The sequence below is a fragment of the Crocodylus siamensis genome, chromosome 1 (assembly GCF_052110815.1).
Source record: "Crocodylus siamensis isolate JL-2025a chromosome 1, ASM5211081v1, whole genome shotgun sequence".
In the NCBI taxonomy this organism is placed as follows: Eukaryota; Metazoa; Chordata; order Crocodylia; family Crocodylidae; genus Crocodylus; species Crocodylus siamensis.
Window position 1 is genome coordinate 178,316,270 of NC_143395.1, and position 22,933 is coordinate 178,339,202.

Here is a 22,933-nt window from a genome sequence, read left to right on the forward strand (position 1 = left end):
GTGAAACGATTTTCAAATGGTGTCAAACAAAGCAAAGACATCTCACTAGTTAACTTTAAAATTGACCTCAACCACCAGGACACTAAAAACCATTCAAATAAAGACTTTTCACAAGCAATTTGTGGGAAAAAGTAGTACATTTCCCAAACTCAAAGGGACAACTCTTAACACTACAAATGTGCAATAAAGTACTAATTGGTGTGACTGGGAGGGAGAATATTCTTTTGCCAATTTGAAATGGCTGGCTTAGTTATATGGTGGGGATTTTCAAACAACTGATGAGACATTATTCAATAATGTGACTGTGAAAGAAAAACAGTGATTAAATACTATTTTAGTCACAATACCATATTTTCTGAGTTAGACTCCCCATTATAATTAAGAGATTGTCTTAGTTACTTTACACTGGCTCTGAACCACTCAGTGTTCTGGAAAAGACATTAATAACTAATCAAAGATTTTCCAAAAAGCCTTAGAGGTAAGTACTTCTTTGCATGGCCTGGCATGCTATACAGCAAGCTGAAACTAAAACCTGCGGCAAGATTGTTGGACTCAGCAGCAATCTGCAATTTCTAAGTTAGATGAGCTAAGAATTATTTTTCATAGATTTCATACAAATTAGGGCTGGAAGGGACCTTGGAAGATCACTGAGTCCAGCCCGAAGGGCAGGAAGTCAGCTGGGGTCAGAGGATCCCAGCAAGATAAGCATCCAATTTACTCTTGAAGGTGTTCAATGTAGGTGCTTGAACCACCGCAGATGGCAGGCTGTTCCAGACCTTGGGGGCTCAGACAGTAAAGAAAGTTCTTCCTTATGTCCAGCCTGAAACAGCCTTGCAGGAGTTTAACAAAAGATGAGATTCTGAAGTCTTCAGAATCATGCAACAAATGAGTTCCTGCTTATAAACTGTCAGGCACAAAATTAATAACTTATTTTTTCAATAGTAGTAGATAGAATTAGTGATTTTTTTCTTTACAAAAGCATCTAAGGATCTAAGGACAGACACCTTTGTTAAAAGTGTGTAATTTACTTTTTAAAACGACAAATCGGAAATACCAACTGCATGTCCAAATTTTCCAGATGTCCTCCATTGGCTTACTATTAAACTTTACATAAAAGACCACCACCCATTTACTTTATATCTCCTCACAAATAGCTTAACATTCTCAAATTTTCTCTCTAGATGAAGGAATTGTCCACCTGTTTCATTGCTTATTATCTGAAGAATATTCCCAGAAGTTCAGGAGGCTCATACTCATTCTACTTCAAGAGAAAAGCAACTCATTCTTTAGGCTGCATGCTCTCTTGGAGTAAAAACCTACACGTAAGGTCACAAGAAACACACTATATGCCAAACTAAAACTGACTGCACAACAAATTATAGAGGAGTGTGCAAAAATCCAAGTGCTCAAATTTTCAGCCAACAGCTATAATTTTTTGTGTGAACAATCTGTTCCAATTACCTCACACATTCTCCTCCCTCACCCTTGCTTATATGAAAAAACTCTACTAGGTCTTAAAATAGCAACGGACAAATGACTACAGAACTTTACTATCCTATTAGGCAGTTCTTAGTAGTACAAAGTAGAACAGAAGTGACTTCATAAAGCATGAATCAGAGCCCAGATTTATACAGTATATTCATTTGACCCCACATTTTAATGCAATAGACTCTTACTGTCTGAATCTAATGTTAAATAAATCTACCATGAGTTAACAAACTTAACATGTAATGTGCATCACACATACATACTATATGCATGAATACAAACACTTTGTATTTCATACTTCCAAGATATAAGGACTAGGATGTAACCAGTCTCTTTTCTTTTAGATCTTCAGCAGCTGACTGACAGGAAAGGAGAAACATTTGTTCTTCAATTCAAGTTCCGATGAGAAGTCTGTCTTTTCATTACTACAAGGTGTCATCCAAATTTACTACTGACATAGTTCAGTAAAATGGCATGTGTACAGGCCACCAAGAGAGAGGTATGACTGAAGTCATTATCTCATCAGAAACAGAGATAAAGCATGCCTCTCATTTCTGTTAAAAAGTATTCACCAGGGAATGCAGTCTTGATGATGACTAATAAAGTCTCCATAAGAGAAGGTATGCTTTTATATTAGAATTAAGTGGATGTGTGAAAATATAAACACATCAAGCCTACATTTGAACTGCTACTGCAGTGCCATTTTGTTAGCTAGCTACATATCCCTTACACGCTACTCAGCTCTTGGTAATTCACTTCAAGTATCACAACTTGCTAACACAGGGGTAGGCAATTAGTTCAGCTGGAGGGCCGCTTAACGGGTTTTGGTGAGCTGTTGAAGGCCACAAGAGTAGCTACGTGCCTTGGCAGGTGCCCTGTTCCCTGGTCACCACCCTAGGACCAGAAGGCCCACCCCTAACCACTGATGCATTTTTAAGCACTTGAAAAAGGTGATTAGGAACCATGAGCATGGATTTACAAAGGGCAAGCCATGCCTCACCAACCCAATTGCCTTCTATGATGAGGTGATTGGCTCAGTTGATGTGGGGAGACTGGTGGATGTGGTGTACCTTGATTTTAGCAAGGCTTTTGATACAGTCTCTCACAACATTCTCACAGGCAAGCTAAGGAAGTATGGGCAATGGATAGAAAACTGGCTGAAGCATCAGGCTCAGAGAATACTAATCAATGGTTCAATGTCTAGTTGGCAGCCAGTATCAAGTGGGCCAGACCCAGCCCAGTAGGCAGCCCCAGGGGTTAGTCCTGGCATCAGTTTTGTTCAATGTCTTCATCAAATTGGAAGACGGCACAAAGTATACCCTCAGCAAGTCTGCAGACGACACCAAGCCAGGTAGAGCAGTAGATACGTTGGAGGGTAGGACTAGGATTCAGAGGGACCTAGACAAATTGGAGGACTGGTCCAAAAGGAATCTCATGAGGTTCAACAAGGACAAGTGTAAAGTCCTGCACTTAGGACAGAACAATCCCATGCAGCTCACAGACCTGGGGGTTACAGTGGAGAATAAGCAGAATATGAGCTAACAGTATGCCTTTGTTGCCAAGAAGGCTAATGGCATACTGGGCCGCAGACATAGTAGGTCTGCTGCCAGTGGGGCAAGAGAAGTGATTATTTTCCTCTATTTAGCACTGATGAGGCCACATCTGGAATACTGTGTTCAGCTTTGGGCACTCCCCTACAGAAAGGATGTGGACAAATTGGAGTCCAAAGGAGGGCAACAAATATGGTGAGGGGACTGAGGCATGTGGCTTATGAGGAAAGACTGAGGGGAGGTTTAATAATTTAGTCTACAGAAGAGAAGACTGAGGGGGGATTTAATAGCAGCCTTCAACTACCTGAAGGGAGGTTTGAAAGAGAATGGAGCTACACTGTTCTCAGTGGTGGCAGATGACAGAACAAGAAGCAACGGTTTCAAGTTGCAGCAAGGGAAGTTTAGGTTAGATATTAGGAAGAATGTTCTCACTAGGAGGGTAGTAAAACACTGGAACAGGTTACCCAGAGAGGTGGTAGAAGCTCCATTTTGGTTTTGGATTCCTTGACCTTGGCATACAACACTGTTCTGCATACAAGAGATGGTGTCCACCTCACGAGCAGAGGGAAGAAACTCTGTGAGAATCACCAGCTTGCTGAGGAGGGCATAAATCCTCTGGCCAAGATGACTCAGGGGAGGCTATTCTTGTAGGGGACATCCAAATGAGTACCAATGCCTCAAGACACTTGCACGGTGACAGAAAACCTAAGATAACTAGGGGTGAACTCAGGTATTTATAGAAATGCCAGAAGCAATGGCAATAAACAGGACGAACTAGCACTCCTTCCGGCAGAAAAAGAATTTGACTTCATTGGGTTGACGGAGACCTGGTGGGATGATACATATGATTGGGCAGTGGCTACTGAGGGCTATAGGCTCTATAGGAAAGATCAGGTTGGGAGGAAGGGAGGAGGAATGGTGCTCTGTGTGAAAGTGGTGCTCTATGTGATCTCCCTACAGATTGCATTTGATTGCATGGGGTCAAGATACAATGGGGCTCAGAAGGGAACCTGATGGTGGGAGTCTACTATAAACCTCTGTCACAGGACTCCTTTAAGGGCAGAAACTGCCTAGAGAGAGGCCCCTAGGAGCCAGGCAGAAACTCCACAGGTACAGGTCACTGTGGTAGCAAGCTAATGAGGGAATTTGCCTGCATCTGCAGCCGGTCAGCTGACCAGAAGAAGGCAGGGCCTGTGGCCCATACAAGCCCCAGGGCTGGGACTGAGGGCAGTTAGGGTCCTGGAAACTGCCAGGGGGAATGGAGTTCATGCAGAAAAGCTCCACAGAGCTGCCTGTGCTGCTGCTGGTGAGACTAATGAGGTTTAGGAGCTCCTACAATTATCTGGGGCTAGGAGGTGGACATTGGTGAGAGAAACTGGCCCTCTTAAAGGGACAGAGTGTGACTTCCAGTGTTATGGTTGCTGTTATGTTATAGCCCAGGGGCTCATATTTATGTTGTTGCTTTTAATCTGGTGGGCCGGGCTGAGGCTATTGGGGCGGAAGAGGGCTCATTGAGGCACACTACCGTGCAGAGTCCCAGCACCAGAGGGCGCAGCAAAGGGAGGCAAGCAGACCACAGTGCTTCAGGACACAGTTACTGAGGCTAAGTGTCCAGTGAAAACAAGAGGCCAAACTAAACTGAGGCCTCATCACTGGAGATAACATGTACATACCATCCACAAGGCATGAGGTGTGGTAAAAGGATGGTTTTGGAGCCACACATCTAGCCTGTAAGATCCAGCAACAGGTCTAAGAACCCACACAGTTTAGTGAGGTCAACCAGGATCCTGGGGTCCACCAGGTCCTCCATGGGCATCCTTGGGAGTCTTCAAGAGGAGACTGGACAGACACCTGGCTGGGATCACATAGTCCCAATTTTGGTGACCCTTTTCTTGCCTGCCAGGGGCAAGGGGTTGGGCTAAATGGCCCACTGAGGTCCCTTCTGACCCTAGAATCTATGAATCTAGGACTCTGACTGCAACTTGAGGGCGGCCTTCCTATCTACCATCTATTATCTTAACCATCAAGATGTGACAGGCGAGAATAGAAGGCACCCCGTGACAACCTCCCTACCAAGAAAAGGAGAGAAACAGGCATTCTCCAGGGAACTGGCTGAGGCAGCCAGCACTAATGACTTGACAGTCATAGGTGACTTCACCTACCTTGACTTCTACTGGGAAGACCATTTAGCCAGCCCACAGTTTATCCCCATGAAAAGGCAGAGCTCCTAGATTCTTACTTCACATGAGTATTCTTGAAATCAGATGGGAACTCATCACCTGTCCAGAAGACCAGAGAATACAGAGAAGACAGCAGTTCACATGAAATCAGTCCTGAACAGGTAAGGGTACTCTTGGAACATTTGTAAAACATTTGGATGTTTTCAAGTCTTCTGAGCCAGACGACCTGCATCCGAGAGTCCTGAAAAAACTGGCCGAGCTCATAGCGATGCCTCCAGTGAGGTAGTTTGAAGGATCATGTAACTCAGGAGTGGCCCCGAATGACTGGAAGAAGGCTAACATGGTACCCATCTTTAAGAAAGGGAAGAGGGACAACCCTGCAAAGTATAGACAGGTCAGTCTGACTTCAGTCCTGGGAAAATTCTTTGAAAAAATTGTCAATGAGGCCATCAACCACAAGCTCATAACTAGTAGGGTATTAAGAAGCAACCAGACTGGCTTTATCGAAGGGAGATCATGTCTAACAAACTTGGTGTACTTTAATGGACCAGGTAACTAACTGACTGGACGTGGGACATGAGTTTAACATCATCTACCTAGACTTCCGCAAGGACTTTGATACCGTTTCCCAAGAGATTTTCTCAATTAAGTTGGAGAGTACTGGCCTAGACTAGTCTACAGTGAGATGGGTTGGCAACTGACTCAGAGGCTGATCCCAGAGAGTTGTACTTGATGGGATGGCCTCATCTTGGAGGGTGGTCTTGAGAGGTGTTCCCCAGGGATCAGTGCTCAGGCCTGCACTCTTTAACATCTTTATCGATGACTCGGATGAGGGAGTGGACAGTGCAATCATTAAGTTTGTAGATGACACCAAGCCATGGGTAAGTGCGGGCACACCTGAGGGCAGGCTATGAATCCAGGATGACGTTGACAGACTGGTCATACGGGCTGAATGTAATCAGATGAGGTTCAACAGGGACAAGTGGCGGGTCCTTCATCTGGGTAGGAAGAACCTGCACCATAACTATACGATGGATGGTGGTCCCCTAGCAGACGCTGCATCTGAAAGGGACCTGCGGGTGACAACTGGCCAGAAGATGAATATGAACCAACAGCACAATGAAGCTGCCAGCAGGGCAAACAGAACTCTGGCATGCATCAGCCGATGTGTTGCCAACAGATTCAGAGAGGTGTTCCTCCCCCTCTATGTAGCGTTGGTTAGGCCACAGCTGGAGTACTGTGTTCAGTTCTGGACACCGCACTTCAAGAAGAATGTGGATAAGCTCAAAAGGGTACAGAGAAGGGCCACCCATACAATTAGGGGCCTGGATGATAGGCCCTATGAGGACAGACTCTGGCAACTGAGTTTGTTCAGTCTGAGTAAGAGAAGACAGAGGTGACTTGACAGCTGCCTACAAGTATGTCAGGGGCAAACACCAAGATTTAAGGGAACAACTCTCCAGAAAGGCACCCCTTGGGAGGACGAGGACCAATGGGTACAAGCTAGTTGAGGAAACATTTAGACTAGACATAAGGAAAAACTTATTTTCCGTAGGGTGTCTAGAATCTGGAACGCACTCCCAGCAGAGGTGATACAGTTGCCATCCCTGGAGGTGTTCAAGAGGAGGCTGGACAAGTACTTTGTTGAGCTCTTTCGAGCCCAATTACCTCCTGCCCATGGCAGGGGACTGGACTTGATGATCTTAAAGGTCCCTCATGGTCCTTCTATTCTACAGTGCTATGATTTAGTTGGGAATGGAGTCCTTCTTTGAGCAGGGGGTTGAACAAGATGACTTCCTGAGGTCCCTTCCAACCCTAACTTTCTATGAGTCTATGATTCTAACACATTATATGACGATTCCTTGCAATGTAGAATTTTGAAAAAATATACATTTCTATCTCTTCATGAGTTAGGATGTTAAGTCACATGCAATATGCACCTTTATAATGCACACTATCCTTACCCAACTGTAAAGAGCATCCCAAATTTAATGCATCTATAGCTCCATAGGAATAAACTGCTCTATAAGCTTCACTAATAGCCATACTGGCAAGTGAAATCTCAAAGCCTTTGAACTTGAACAATACACAGGGCCACACCACTGGAAGGCAAGGGGGATTTCCTTGGAGCTGCAGATCTCCCTTGGGAACAGGCTTCAGAACTATGGTCCACTGAAAAACCTATGACAGCTGAAGCCAAGGGAAGTATTACTGTGGCAAATGGATGCTGAAACTGTCCAACACCAAGCCACATTTGAGGTTCACAATCCTACAACTCTACCCAGGACACAGATGCAACCTGCCCCATGCTTTGTGGCTGCAGATGCAAGTGACCTGCATGTGAAACATTTCCCAAGAACACGGAAGTTACTGACACACCTGGCATCATCACAGAAGAGGTACATTTGCAATCCTACTGTTCAGAAAGAAGTCATAACAATTCTCTCCACTAGAACAGAGATTACAAAGGAAAAGGTCAGAGAGGTACAGTGCCAAGACGATGACATATATACAAAGTCCCAAAAAGTTTACTTAAAAAAAAAAAAAAAGAACTAACAGAAGAAATAAGATACATTTAAACAATAAAATGGATTAAAAGATCACACCCCCGGGCAAGTGCTATAACCTCTAAGACAAATTGCAAAAAGTGCATCAGCAGCAGCCCTTTTTTTTTTTTTTTTTTTTAATGAAATAGCTCAAGGTGCTGAACTCAATTGTGTCAGCTGCTCAGAGCACACCTATTAGATTAAAATCCTTAGGAATTACATGCAAGGAAGCCTAGTTTATGAATCCTAAATAGGTTTAGCCAGACGCTCAATTGAGGAATACAACGGCACCTTGAGTATGGTCCTTGAACAAGTTAGGACTCCTGGGCTTAGGTGCCTAAATTCTGAAGTCCCAGTTTAGGCACCTACATTCCTTTGAGAATCTCATACTAATTGCTTTTATTTGGCTGTTCAGAAGTGATATTAGATATAAGCAATTGGGAAGTTATTTGAATGTGAATACAACTGTTGAAAACAGACTTTTTTTAAACAATCAAAAAAATACTATGTCCAATTTTGACATCACCAATCCCACCTGACCTCTGCATTTATAATCATTTGGTTACACATATAACAAAGAACTCTGATTATTCTGTGCTCTATAAATAGAACCTGGTTTAAATCGCAGGCCCAGCTCATGGTGCAGTGGCTCCTTTAATCCTTGAGTTCCTCCTGCACGCCGTGCCTCCCTCCCCCCACTGATTGGCAGAGGGGCTCCATCAGCATCACTGCTCACTCCTGATGGCCAGGAGGCAAAAACTGCAGTTTTAAGTATGCTGCAGTTTTTGCTTCCCGTCTGGTCAGCAGCAAGATAGAAATATGCATAAACAGCTGAGTACTGATAGTAATATGCATTAATACAAGAACATTTTCTTCTTCTATTTTGTCCAAATAGATTTTTAACAATAAATAGCTGTGTCTATCCATGCTAAAGACTAAGGCTTTGACTATGACCAGTTGCAACAATACAAGCCACAGCTAGCACCTTTGAATGAAATAATCTGAGACCACAACACTGTAGAGATAAATCTTGATATGGAAATTAATGTTAGAATGTTGTCTTCCCATCTACAGTTGCTAGCTGGAGTTGCAGATATGCTACTAGCAGTAACAATACAAAGCTTGTAAAAAGAAAAAAACCCTAGTGCTATTGACACTACCTCCTACCAATGTAAATCTACATTATAAGTAAGAAGTTATATTCACCTTAAGGATGCTTGTTTTCCAGTTAATCAGGCATCATGGGCGGACGGACTCGAGGGGAACGCCTCCAGACCTCAGGTTGGGGAGGACCGGGTTAGAGAGCTTCTGGAGGGGCTGGACGTGTTCAAATCAGCGGCTCCAGATGCTCTCCACCCCAGGGTGTTGAGGGAGCTAGTTGGGGTTATTGCAGGGCCCTTCACATGGCTTTACGAGTGCTCATGGTGCTCGGGCCAGGTGCCAGATGATTGGAAGACAGCCAACGTGGTCCCCATCTTTAAAAAAGGGAGGCGGGAGGACCTGGGCAACTACAGGCCCGTCAGTCTTACCTCAATCCTAGGGAAACTCTTTGAAAAGATCATCAAGGAGCACATCTGAGATGGGCCGGCTTCAGGGATGATGCTCAAGGGCAACCAGCACAGTTTTATTAGGGGCAGGTCACGTCAGACCAACCTGATTGCCTTTTATGATCAGGTCACAAAAGCACTGGATGCAGGTGTCGCTGTGGACGCAGTCTTTCTGGACTTCAGCAAGGCCTTTGACACTGTCTCCCACCCCATCCTCATTAAAAAACTAGGCGACTGTGGCATTGATGCCTACACAGTCAGATGGATTGCAGATTGGCTGAAGGGTCACACTCAAGAGTGTGGTGGTGGATGGGTCATATTCGATCTGGGGAGAAGTGGGCAGCAGAGTCCCCCAGGGCTTGGTCCTTGGGCCCATGCTGTTCAATTTCTGTATCAGCGATTTGAACGCCGGGGTCAAAAGCAACCTGTTTAAATTTGCTGATACCAAAATTTGGGGCAAAGTGAGCACACTAGTAGGGGGGGAAAGACTGCAGCAAGACCTGGATAGCTTACAGGGGTGGGCTAACAAAAACAGGATGCGTTTCAATACTGACAAGTGCAGGGTGCTGCATTTGGGCAGTAGTAACCAGCAGCACACTTATAAGATGGGAGACTCCCTTCTTGAGAGCACGGAAGCAGGAAGGGATCATGGAGTCATTATTGACTCCAAGATGAACATGGGCTGACAATGCGAGGTCACAGTTGGCAGGGCTAACCGGACCTTGTTGTACATCTACAGGTGCGTCTCAGGTAGGGCCAAGGAGGTGATCCTCCCCCTCTATGCGACACTGGTCAGGCCACAGCTGGAGTACTGTGTCCAGTTCTGTGTGCCCCACTTCAGGAGGGATGTGGACAACATTGAGAAGGTCCAGAGGAGGGCCACCCGCATGATCCGGGGGCAACAAGACAGACCCTACAATGAGAGACTGTGGCACCTGAACCTGTTCAGCCTTCACAAGAGAAGGCTGAGAGGGGACCTAGTGACCGTCTATAAACTCACTAGGAGGGACTAGAAGGGTTTGGGAGAGACCTTGTTTCCCCTAGCACACCCCTGGCTTAACAAGAAATAATGGCCACAAGCTGTTGGAGAGCAGGTTTAGATTAGACATCCGTAAGAACTACTTCACAGTCAAGGCGGCTAGGATCTGGAACCAACTTCCAACGGAAATGGTGCTAGCTCCCACCCTGGGAGCCTTTAAGAAGAGGCTTGATGCCTACATGGCTGGAGACATTTGGGCCCAGTTTTTCTCCTGCTCAGGTGGGGGGTCAGACTTGAAGATCTACAAGGTCCCTTCCAACCCTACTTCTATGACTCTATGATCATAGGTAGTACTACATTATAAACTCTGTCTCCAAATCATGCTACTAGGAACACATGTCTTCAATATGGTGGCAAGGATTAGCTGTTTTTAAACAAATTTAAATAAGGACCAAAGAAGTATTCCTTTGTATAGTCATTAAGAGTCTGTTCTCACCGACCTAGGCAGGATTAGGGAGTTCTAACAAACTAAGAATTACATTTGTTGCAATACTTAAAACAGGGCCTTCTGCTGCAGCTTTATTTAATCTGCGAAGTGCTCTAGTCAGGAAGAATTCTAACTCCAAAGGTAATTATTAGATCAACAGCAACTAAGTGCATGCAGCCCTAGCACTGCATCATTTGAAAAGGTTAATGTTGAATTTTAAAAGGCTCATTTAAATTAATACACAGACCCTTTTTCTTAAGAAAGGGAAATAATACAAATTGGCAAAAAATAGTATCTCACCAAAATCGTCTTCAGCTCCTCCATAAAGCTGACCAGATCAGAACAGTGTTGCAACCTCTACAGAGAAAATTTTTTTTAAGAAAAGTTAAAATTTCCTCAATTTCAGTAATGCTTTCAGAAACAGTTTTAATTTTATTACCTCTTTTCTGATATTTTAATAAAATAAAAACATATAAAATATGGTAAAATGCAGCAGATTTAAACTATACTTCAATTAAATTATAAACCCTTTCATTGCAAGTTTTATTATATGATAAAAATGGTATCAATTTTTAGTAAGTTAACTCACACTGTTCACCAATCAGAAAGAAGCCTCCTTAACTCTCACAGTACTTAAAAAAGTATCTTCCCTGGTTGGCTAAATCTTGGTCAAGAGAAACACTATTCTCCTACAGTTGGGATGTCAAATATGTGGCCCCATGGTACCAATCCATTCCACCCACCCAAAGTCAATGGGAGAGGGCTCAGGGGCATAGCCAGCCATAGGGGAAGTACAGACATCCAAAAAGCCAGAGAGAGAATTGATCCAATCTACGCAGTTTCTAAGTTGAGTAGATCAGATCATAAGCAAAGGGAACTCACATCTGCCCATTGAGGGGCAGAGGCATGCAAATGCCTGCACTGGCCTAGGCTAGAACATGGTGGTGTCTTCTGCACACCTCCCAGCGTGCCAGAGAGCAACTGAGCAGGGGCCATCCCTAATTGGCTGCCAGGCACATACCGCCCAACCCCCTGCTGCCACCAAAGACTGCTCCCTCCCTCCCCCCAATGCCCAGCCTCAGGCAGGCCCCAGAGGGGCCACCATGGCACACGCGCCCTGCTGCTGCCACTTGGGCTGCCAGGCTCCACCCCCAGAAGCCCATGGCTAGGAACATGGGAGGGCTAGCACCCAACAGCCAATCAGGGTGGCCCATCTCCGTAGAAGGACCAGGCCACAAGGGGCCCGATCCTTCGCTCTATGGAGGTTTTGTCCCCACTGCCCAGAACAAGACCCAAAGGCTGCCCAGCATATTTTGTTGGCGACAGCTGCTGCTGCTGCCACCAGTGGAACACACCAGATGGCCCAAGAGACGTGTGCTAGGCAGCAGGGATGGAAGCACTCCATACAGGGAAAGATTGGGTACCACTGCTCAGTGGGGGCCTCCTGGACTTCCAGGCATATCCCACCTGAACTCAGCACCAGCAGCATATGGCAGGCAGCCCAGAAATCTTGCACCAGCCAGCGAGGATAGGAGTAATCCATAGCAGGAAAGGCTGGGCCACACGGCAAGCCACACAGCTCATCCCAACAGCTGCCACTGGCTTCAGGTTCTGGCAAGATGCGCTGGGCAGCTCAGGTGGCCCACAATAGGCAGTTCCTTCCCTGTATGGAACTCTCCCATCCCCACTGCCCAGTGCAAGTCTCCCAGTGTGCCCTGTTGGAGCCTGGCACCAGCAGCACCCAACAAGATGCACTGAGCAGCCCAGGTGGTTTGCACCAGGTGGCAGGGATGGGAGTACTCTACAGGAAAATAGGAGTGGGCAGGGGGGCAGCCTGGCCGTCCAGGCTCAGAGCAGGGGCTGTGAAGTAGCAGGAACTCCATTCTCTCCCCTCCCACTGCATAAGCAGGAGAAAATGGCTTTTCTGGCTCCTATCTGTGACAGCATGAGGGTGGGGCTGGCCTGATGCTTGCCCAGAATGAATGAGCATCAGCCACAGCTAGGACGCTGCTCTGCAACTGGTGCCTGGGATGCCAGAGGACAGAGAACTAAGCTGTTTTGCTATGGGATATGGTACAAAAGTTTTATATACTGCTCAAACGTAAACCAATGAAGTCTAATACTACATCCATCCAGGTCTATCTTAGACCAGGTTCCACCACTTTGAAACCAGTCTATGTGTGCTGAACATCTGTTCTGTTAGAGGTTTAGGCTGCTTTCCAATCATTTATACTGGTTTACATGCAATTTCTATACCTAGGCACAGAACAGAATCCAAGGTCCCACAATCCTGATGGATACTGCAATCAGTGTGTGTGGGGGGGGGGCCTGAAAATAAGTGTTCTACAGATATAGCCCTCACTTCCCCTTGCTGGACCCCTACCACATGGATCCTGCCACAGTTACTATTAGCTTCATAAATCTGGCCTGGGAGGAACCCCATAGTCCCAATGCGGCCCAGGGTGGGTGAGTTTAACACCCCTACCCTAGGTAACGTGGAATCATGCCACACTGTTTTGGAAAGGAACATTTAGTACATGAGAATGCAATAGCTACAATGCTGTCATCCTAGCAGGAGGCTGATGTTCCTGTAATTGACATTTCTTGCAAATAATCTTTTCATACTGAGTGCTGTTGGCAAACAACATGAAAAAAAGAGAGGGAAAGGTAGCAGAATATAATCCTATGCAGTGTCAGCTGTTTAATATATTGTTACATCTTATAATCTTTAAAGTTAAACTTCTCAGAAAAAAGCAAAATGTATTGACTAAAATGTATTCTTATATATTTGGAGTACCCTAACAAATCCATATAAATCTGCATATTTACTCATGAGTAGATGCAGGATTTTGAAAAGCAGGGAGCAGATGATGTGGTGCCCCATCACCTCTAACCTAACATTTTTCTCCGGTTAAAAAAACCCCCAAACAACTAGAAGCTTTATTAATAAGAGAAGGGCCTACGGCTATATTATTCAGTTTAAGAATGAAGCAAAAACAAATAACTTTATTGGAATATGCATTTACTTAGCTATATGATGTACTATGTATAAAAACCATACTGAACAAAAAATAATCAAAATACATTGTTTCATTAATTCTATAGTTATTATAATGAAAATTTCCTTTGTCAGATTTATAAAACAAAATCTATCCTTCTTGAGCAATTTGACAGTACATCCAATGCTTCATTGAATGTTATTGCTAGACATGGATTAATGTTCCACACTGTGTTAATGGTTTTAGGTAGAGTTAAAAACAGCCTCCAAGGCCATAAATAGTGGCAGCATTACCAGGAACAGGTAACAGACATCAGAATTGCAGAAGAAAGGCTGGCTTAATTAGTGGAACATCAATACCAATAAAAAGGAGAGGGCTGTTAACACCTGGGGAATGAAGAGTTTAGGAGGGATCGGGTAATTATAATTAGAAATGCACTGATACATTGGTCCATATTGTATTGGCACCAATAAAAAGAAAATTGACATTATCAGCAATCAGCTTTTTTTGGCAGGTATAGTCGATAATGTCACTGATAAATGCTGTGTGCACGTGCACAGCCACAGCATGCATGCAGCCAGCCCAGCAGCTTGGGGAGCAGCATCGGGCTGGTAAGTCTGTTGGAGGGCAAGGGCCAGGGAGAGTGAAGGGGTATGTTGGGTTGCAGATTGTGGCCTTTGTGGTAGGAGAAGAAACAGGGCTGAGGCAGGGTGCTGGATGGATCCCCAAGTGGCTCATACCAGGCAGCATGGGGAAGAGGGCTCAATCCTACCACTGTGTGCACCCTCAGGGGAGGCAAGGAGGGCAGTGTCCCCTGGATCCATGTGTGGGGCAAGGGTGGCTTGTTGCTGCAGGTGGAGCCAGGCTCTTCCCAGCAGGAAGATTGGATTAGGTCTGTGCTCAGGGCAGGCGGCGGCAGTGCTAGCAGGGGGAGCTACAGTGAATTTTGGGGTGGCTGTAGCCCCCACCCCATAACCACCCCTTCCAGCGCTGCCGCTGCCCACCCTGAATGCAGCCCTGCCCAGACTCCATCGCTGGGAAGTGGCTGGCGCAGCACCCAGCCCAGGACCACAGTGGCAGCCCACCCACTGTGCTTGGCACACAATCTGGGAGCCACATCCCCTTGGCTCCCTCTAGGGTGTGTGCAGCAGTAGGATCCGCACCCCTCCCCACCTCCTGACTCACAGTTCTGTCACATGTCTCATCCTGACTAAGCAGCACCTGCCCCTGCCCCTGCCCCAGCTCCAGCCCCACTCCCTCCCTCACAACACAGGCCTCAATCTTCCCCCTCCCCCACCACACCCTTCCCCTTCCCCACAACAGACTTACTAGCCGGACACTGCTCTCCAAGCTGCCAGGCTGCATATTGGCAAATCAGATTAGTATCGGCTGCTATGGCTTGTTAATAATCAGCCATCAGTATCAGCCCATAAAATCTTTATCAGTACACTCCTAATTATAATGAGCCATAGGGACAAGCAACTGTCTCACTGCTGCCTGAGTAAAAATGCTAGAAATCAAAGAGGTGCAACTGTACCATTGTATCCCTCCTCTTGCATCTGCACCTGTCTTTACTATACGAGTGGAAGGTTCTCTTTAAAACTTTTGGAGGGTGGAACAGTACAAAATTTAGAAAACTCATATGTACAGCTCAAGAAAGTTTCTATAAAAAGAGCATACCTGTTTTAGAATCTGACGATATCCATGCAATAGCCTCTTCAGCTGCCAGCTGCACTGTATTCTAGAAATAGAGGATTCACACAGTTTTAACTTGAATCAAGTGATCTTTTAACAAGAAAGCATGTGAGAAAAAACCCGTCTTATAATTTAAGAGGATCAAAAAGTTCCTTTTCCCAAAAAACACAAGAACAAAACAATATTTTCAGACTACTTTAATTGAGTTTTTCCACTCAATGAGTTACTTACATTTTTAAATGTCATTCTGTCTACAGCTCTTTAAAAATTAATAAGTAGACATTTACCTATAAGCCAGCCTCAATTCCATGATGAAAACAACATAATTCTTACAAGTCAATATGGTTTCATAAAAGCCACTAATATTTAAAAAATGGTATTCTGAAAATGTCAGCGTTGACTGCTACACATTTGAGTTGGGATACTTAAGAGTGCAATTCAAATATAATATTTAAGAAGTATAAACATTAATAGTTTGCAGGAGCAAATTAGTTGTTGCATTGTAATCTTGTGAAAATTAAATTCTTTTTTTTAATTCTACTAATCTTCAGAGAAGAAAAAAGCTAATTGCAATATTTTTCAAAGGAATAAAGCTGAACATCTTGGACTACGCTTTTCAGGGCAGTGTCCATATCTTACAGCTATGGTGCTCAACCTCTGGCCCATGGACCAGATCAGGCTGGCAGAGGTTTGTGATCTTACCCACAGGGCTTTGCACAGGTCAGAAAATTAAGCAGCAGGGTAGAGCAGTAGCATTAATTGCTACCAGAGGTGCAAAAATTAACACAACCCCTCTCCACTTCTGCCAAATTTCTGGGCCTGTGGGAAACCCCACAGTTTGAATGACATGGCCCCATATGCCAGATGATAGCCACGTGCAGGATCCGGCCTCCAAACAAGTCCCACACCAGTCATTCCGTCCATGGTGGGACAGACTTAGCACCACTGTCTTATATAGTATTTGCATACTGACTAGAGTAATGGGTTCACCATCTTACCTGGACTCATACTTTCAACAATAACACCAACATTCATCACAATCCTTATGAACTATAACTAACTAAAAATCATTGCCTTTGGCCAGAAGTTGTATATTAGTTCTAAGCCTAAAAGTTTTTGCTGTAACAATGTGTGAAGTAGGTTCTTTGAGCCACATTTGTATAATTTGAGTATAGTTACTTTTTAAAATCATGTTAGACATTAGGGCTTTAAGAAGCTTTAGTCGCTGATTTAATTCCACGAAGATTCAGCCCGATTTGGTGGCTGAATTTGCAAATCCAAATCAAATCAAGAGATGCTTTAATTTCTCCGAATTGAATCGGAACCCTCCAAATCGATTCAGAGAGATTCAATGATTCAGCCATAGACACAGCTATAAATGTTTTTTCTACATACTTCAAGGTACTGGGCAGCTCATGAATGCTGAGATGGTGGGGCATATGGAGCGTGGGGGGGGTCCCCAGTGCACTTGGTGGCAGATCCGGAAGTGGACCAGAAGCATTTCTGGTCTACTTCTGGGTCCGCCACAGAGCGTACAGGGGACCCACCCCGGCAACTGGTGCCCCCCGAGTCTAGAGGGACCGCTTCCAGGTCTGCCAAGCACGTGGCGGGGGGGGGAGAGGGGCAAGCGCTCCTGTGGGACACTCCATCTGCCCCACCATCTCAGTATTTGCATCCCACACCTGGTACCTCAAGGTATGTAGAAAAAACATTTAAAGCTGTGTCTATGGCCTAATTGCTGATTCTCTGAATCAGCATCACATCTTCAGATTCGGATTCGGCCATATCAAATCAATGAACCAAATACGACCCGCTTCACACACTCCTATTAGACATCTATGTAACTTCTACAGAACATGCAAAAAACTAGGGAAGTTTGGCCTTTTGTCTCTGGAAACTTAAAATAACTTTTTCCAAAACTGAAGACTTGCAAAGAGCTTAATCCTTAATAAAAGTAATTGACTATGTCATGTTTGCAGAAAATTTATTTAGAAATATTACACTTTTTATAAAGTGTTATTTTAATTTTTATTAATTTTTATATCATCCTGCACCTCAGATATGACAAAAAGAAAAACAGCATGTCTGGCAGTCTTACACTGCTTGGTGTTTCCATCCAAGATTTTGGATATACTCTAGGCACACAAAAACTCACAGCAAGCTAATGTTCATTTGATCCTTCAATTTACAGATCATTCATACAGAAGTACATTTGATAGTGTGAAGTAAAAACACCCCTTAATAAAGTAAAATCAATATTTAAAAAAATAATACATATTCTGTTGCATCTACAAACAGGGCAAAATGACGTTTGTTATGGAGGGGAAGGGAAAGACATGACTTCTCTCTCAAATATAATTTTGCATTAACATTAATTTAACAGCAAACTTCCTCAATACACCTCCAGTTTAACTGACCTCTCAAAAACATTTGCTGACTGACATAGTTTATGTATGTCTTTGTATAAAGGAGTACCAGCAATGAATTCTTACAAACTTATTGTAATGTAAGCCATGAAGTTTATCAAAGATTATTACTACTCACCAAGAATACGGTGGAGGGGGAATCAAAGATGTGACAGATTACTGTTGCCAGTTAGGTCACAAATAGTAAGAACTGCCAATATCTATTTAGAAATGCACACTTACACACATCATCGCTGCCTACATTACAGTGCAGTCACAGAAACGTAAGCACATTTCTCATGTAGTAGAGAAAAAGAAATAATACCTCACCTTGCATTTTTCAGCTGAAAATCTGATGGCAATAATATTCTTATATGGAAGTCTCTGCCCTATAAAATAAGTTTAGTTGAAGCATCTGAAATACAAATTCACACAGAGAGACATTTCTATTTCCTCTAATGGTAACTGCCAAGAAGGGAAAAATAGTATGCATTTCATTTATATAGAAAATGAGTCATCGCACAGATAATTTCTTCAATCTTAAAAAGCACTGTTGTCAGGTATAATCATTATTAATTTGTGCTTTTAATTCTGATCTTGAACTAATCTCCTTCCACTATTCACAAAATAAAGGGAAAATTCTTAAGTTCCTCACCATGTAACTAAACAGAAAACAATCACTGAGAATTAAAGAATTATCAATAAAAATTGGGTAGTAAACAAGCAACTGAGTTTAACCCAAGCCTCACTGAAGTAAACAGAAGTCTTTCTTCAACTCAAATTCAGGTAGTTTGGACCCTTTAAGCAAAATAATATTACACTGATTGGGCAGTGATTTGACCCTGTACAGTTTTAACCATGTAAATATACCTAGTTCCAATTATTCAAAATGAAACTGGCAGGTTAGTGCCCCACCCCTAAAAAAAAAAAAAAAGGATGGGGTAGGGGCTCTTTCCCACATACTTATGGCATAGTCAGCCTAGATTTAAGATTCAAGTCTTCCCTCTCCATTCCTATATGAAGAGTAATAGTTAATATTGGTAGTGTTGAGGCAACCTTGATGCCATGAATGGGCCAGAGGGCAAGAATATTTATGGGTGATATCTTTTGTTGGACCAACTGCATGGATGGGATAGACCTGTGCAGGCTTTGGGGTATTTTCACAGTGCCCTTCCTCAGGCCTCAGGGACATCTAAGTAACATCTACTTTTAAATTGTTGTCTCTGGGCATGGCACCCTGCTGAGATAACCAGGGCAGTTCAATTCTTATTTTGGAGTCAGACTTCAGATTCATCTCTCCAGGGGCATCAACCTCAAATCGGTTGGAAGACCACTTTCCCCTCTTTTCAGGTGCCTATGCTTTGACACCAGCGGACCTAGCAGCACCACCGTCAGAAGTGCCTCCAGCACTGGTAGGATTTCCCTCCACAGGCACACAGGCAGGAAACAGATGCAATCCCGATCTGGGAAAGGAGTGAGCAAGAGCCTCCTCCACTCCATTCTCAGTCAGAGAAAACTGGGGGAAAGCCCCCAGTCCTTTCCCCATGCGCAGCAGTGCCAGTTCGGGGAAGAGGCAGGATGCAACAGCAGCTGCTGCTGCTAGCACCACAGGAAGCTCCCCCACTGCTGCCAGAGCCAGAACTAAATTCTCTGGGCTGGGCTTGGCTGAGCTGGCTGATCTGGGCCAGCGAGTGAGAGCTGGCTATATGGAGATCATCCGAGAAGGGGGCAAGAAGTGGGGCAAGAAGTGGGGCAAACCCCCCCGCGCCCATTCGCGGCCCGAGGAGCCTGGTGCAGGGAGGGGGGGAGGGGCTGGTACCTGCGCAGTGACGAAGCCCTCGTAGGCACTTCCCCGGCGGTCCTGGCGCAGCAGCAACGGGCAGAGGCGCAACAGCGCCCGCCCGGCCATGCTGCCCTCCCCCCAAGCCCGCTCGAATCCGGCGCGCTTCCCGCGACCCCGCCCTGCGGGGGAGGGACCGCGCATGCGCGCCGCCGCCCTTGGGAGCCAGCGCGCGGGCTCGGGGGCGGCTCCGGCGCGTGGTCACGTGTCCCGCGGGGGGGCCGGAACAAAGCCCGTGAGGGTTGAGCCACTGTTGGCTCGCCTTAACTGTCTTGCGTGGGGTAGGGGCTGCCTCGCTCCTGCGGTTGGCTTCTTGCCACTGCGGGGAGGAGGGGGCTGAGTGGTCCCTGGCTATGTCTACCACCACCACAGTAGGAAACAATCCAGTTCTGCTGTCTCTTCCTGAGGAAAAAAGTTGTTGCCCCTTTAGGTTCTTCTGGTCCTTGTTTTTAAATCAAGATTTTTTTTAGCAAAAAAACTAGTTGTCTCATAAAAATTAAGTAAAAATTTGTGGGGAATACAATAATCAAAGGAAGAGCTACATTCTTCACATTCCTGAAAAGGCAACTTCCAAGAACAACACCAAAAATCATGGCAGTTGGCAACACTGGCTATCACCTCTGCCATGAGTTCTGGCCCCTCTCATCCTTGTTGGGCACGGCTAGGAGGCCCAGCCAGGCTGAGGCGCTGTTGTTTGGGTTGCTTGCTGGCAGCGATTCGCAAGCAGGGTGCCTTGAAATGCTTTCTAAAATTGTGCTAGACATTTATGAAATGTCTACTGAACATGCAAACAGCTAGGAAAGTTTGGCCTTTTGTCTCTGGAAACTTAGAATCACTTTTTTCCAAAACTGCAGACTTGCAAAGAGCTTAATCCTTAATGAAAATAATTGCCTATGGCATGTCTGCAGAACATTTAATGTCACGCAGTCTCAGCACTGCGGGGTGCCACGCAGTCTCAGCACTGTTAGTTGTGCCCAAATGCCTCACAAGATCAACCCAGAGATTTGCAATAGGAATCCGGAGTATTGAGAACATTCTGCCTTGATTTCCAGTAGGAATCTTGTAGGCTTTCTGAGCTCTTTTGACAGAACAATTACTCTTACTATTTTCCTGTAGTCCAAAAACAAGAGAAAACTAGGAGCTGGCATCTTCCAAGGAGGGCCTTTGTTCTATTGAGGGGTGTTTTGATCTATCCAGGGGTGCCTTGAGCCCTAGACAGTTGAGAACCACTGCAATACGGACACGAGGAGTGGGGCCATGCCTCAAAGCGCTTGCAATCTGGTAGGCAGGCAAGTCAGAGAAAGTGTGGAGAAAAAGTAGCCTTCCCATTTTAGGTTAGGAACCTGAGGTCCAAAAACATTCAAGCTAAAAACATGACCTATTTCCCCTGGGGCAAAGCTTTTTCCTCTGGGGTTCTACAGACATACAAGCCTATTCAGCATTGTTTACTACAAATCTTGGAGCACAGTGCCATACTTCCCATGTTTCCCTTTTTGCCACCAGTTTACTGAGTGATTATTTACTGCTCCACCCCACTTTGAGGTGTAACGTTTTGCTGCAGGTGCCACTTTTTACAAGAGATGTCAAGGCAAGGCCTTAAGACATTACAACTTCAATAGCAAATGCTGCAGAAATGGGTGGTCAAACAGGTGCTTTCCTGTGTTATTGATGCTAGTTAATATCATGCAAATATTGAGTTTATTATTAGTGATATTGAGTATGGCGGATCTAGCAGTCATGCCTATTCAATTTCCTTGCTTTGAGTCCTGACCCCTGAAAACATGAAATATTACTTATCATGTCAAGCAACATTTTGCTTTTCTGATTTTTACTTTCCCCTCACATATGTGTAGCAGACTCACCTTTCAGAGCTTGGGTTGAAGCCCAGGCTTGAGATTCTGCTGTTTTGATTGGTGAAGCCCATCCACCAATCAGGAGGCACCAAGAGAATGCAGTCACACACCTTTACTGAGGGGAAGGAGGGATGAGCTCCCCCAGACCTGATTAAAGACTGCAACACTGTCAGATCTGGAAGACTACAGCCCTGGAGGGTGTAAAAGGAGCTGTATTCCTAGCATGAGGGAGATGAGTCCAGGATGGAGAAGAGAGAAAAGCAGGGCTTAGAAGAGCTGATCAGCAGGGCGAAGCAGTAGGTCAGAAGAGCCCCTGAAGACTTCCATCAGCAGGGAGCTGTGACAGCTCCAGCATTTAGGCTCTTGGTGCACAGTACGGCATACAGTGTCCAGACCCTGGGAGCTGCGTGAGGTGGCTCAGGTCTGCAACCTTTGGCATGTGGCCAGAAACACGGTGGCTCAGGTCCCCAACCTCTGCACAAGGCCGGGAGCTCGGTGCAGGAGGCGCTGCATGGAGGGTGAGGGACCCTGGGAGCTGCTTGAGATGGCTTTGGTCTACAGCTGCTGGCATGGGGCAGCAGCTCAGTGAAGACAATGCTGCACAGAGGGTTTGGGAGCAGACTGAGCCCTGGTGCTGCACAAGGCTGTCCGGGCCTCCAACCCCTAGCATGAGGCAAAGCGCTGGCTACACACAGCAGTGCATATGGTCCTAAGCCAGCCTAGCGGCAGCAGAGTCAGGTGGCAGGAAAGCCCAGCAGGGAACAGAGCTCAACCTAGAGAACAGGAGGCAACCCTCCAGGACTGGAGTAGTAAGTAACCCTGCAGAGAGGGTCCCCACAGGGGAGGGACCCCCAGGGTTGTGAAGGGGCATCACATGGGCTGCTCCTGGGTGTTGGAAGACTTAGGAGTCTTTGGGGTCTCTCTCTCCTTTTCTTTCCCCCCACCTCCTTTCCTGTAGTGATACCTTGGGAGTGGGGCCCCTGCCCTGGAGGGCACCCAGGTAGTCTAAGGATTGCTTGTTATACTTGTAGACTGTGCCTTATAGTTTATGTAAATAATTTGAAGTAATAGCTTGTATATTAATAAAGTTATAGGGTTGCCCAATCAATATCTAATACCTTGGGGGTCTTTAAGAGGAGGCTGGACAGATATTTGGCTGGAGTGATATGACCCCCGCACCCGTTCCTGCCCAGGGCAGGGGGTAGGACCTGATGATCTGTTTAGTTTCCTTCCGACCCTAAGTATTATGATACTATGATATCCTTTGTTCTGGGTTGTTCTATTGTTCATTTGTATTTTTGTATAATAATTGGGTGTATATAGGGTGTATGTGTCTGTGTGCATATATATATATATGGTACAGG

At 45.2% G+C, this 22,933-nt stretch overlaps 1 protein-coding gene across 2 annotated transcripts in view; it reads right to left on the reverse strand.

Annotated features, from left to right (window-relative positions):
* FANCL (FA complementation group L) overlaps positions 1–19,837 on the reverse strand; it is a 60,579-nt gene extending 40,742 nt beyond the window's left edge. For both annotated transcript variants that reach the window (XM_090049948.1, XM_090049954.1), the window contains exons 1-4: positions 19,696–19,837; positions 18,207–18,265; positions 15,457–15,517; positions 11,078–11,134 (exon numbers count right to left, since the gene is read on the reverse strand). In XM_090049948.1, coding sequence (XP_089906074.1) covers positions 11,078–11,134; positions 15,457–15,517; positions 18,207–18,265; positions 19,696–19,785 — 267 coding nt within the window. In that variant the 5' untranslated portion in view covers positions 19,786–19,837. The remainder of the gene's footprint in view (positions 1–11,077; positions 11,135–15,456; positions 15,518–18,206; positions 18,266–19,695) is intronic.
* Between the last annotated feature and the right edge of the window lie 3,096 nt (positions 19,838–22,933).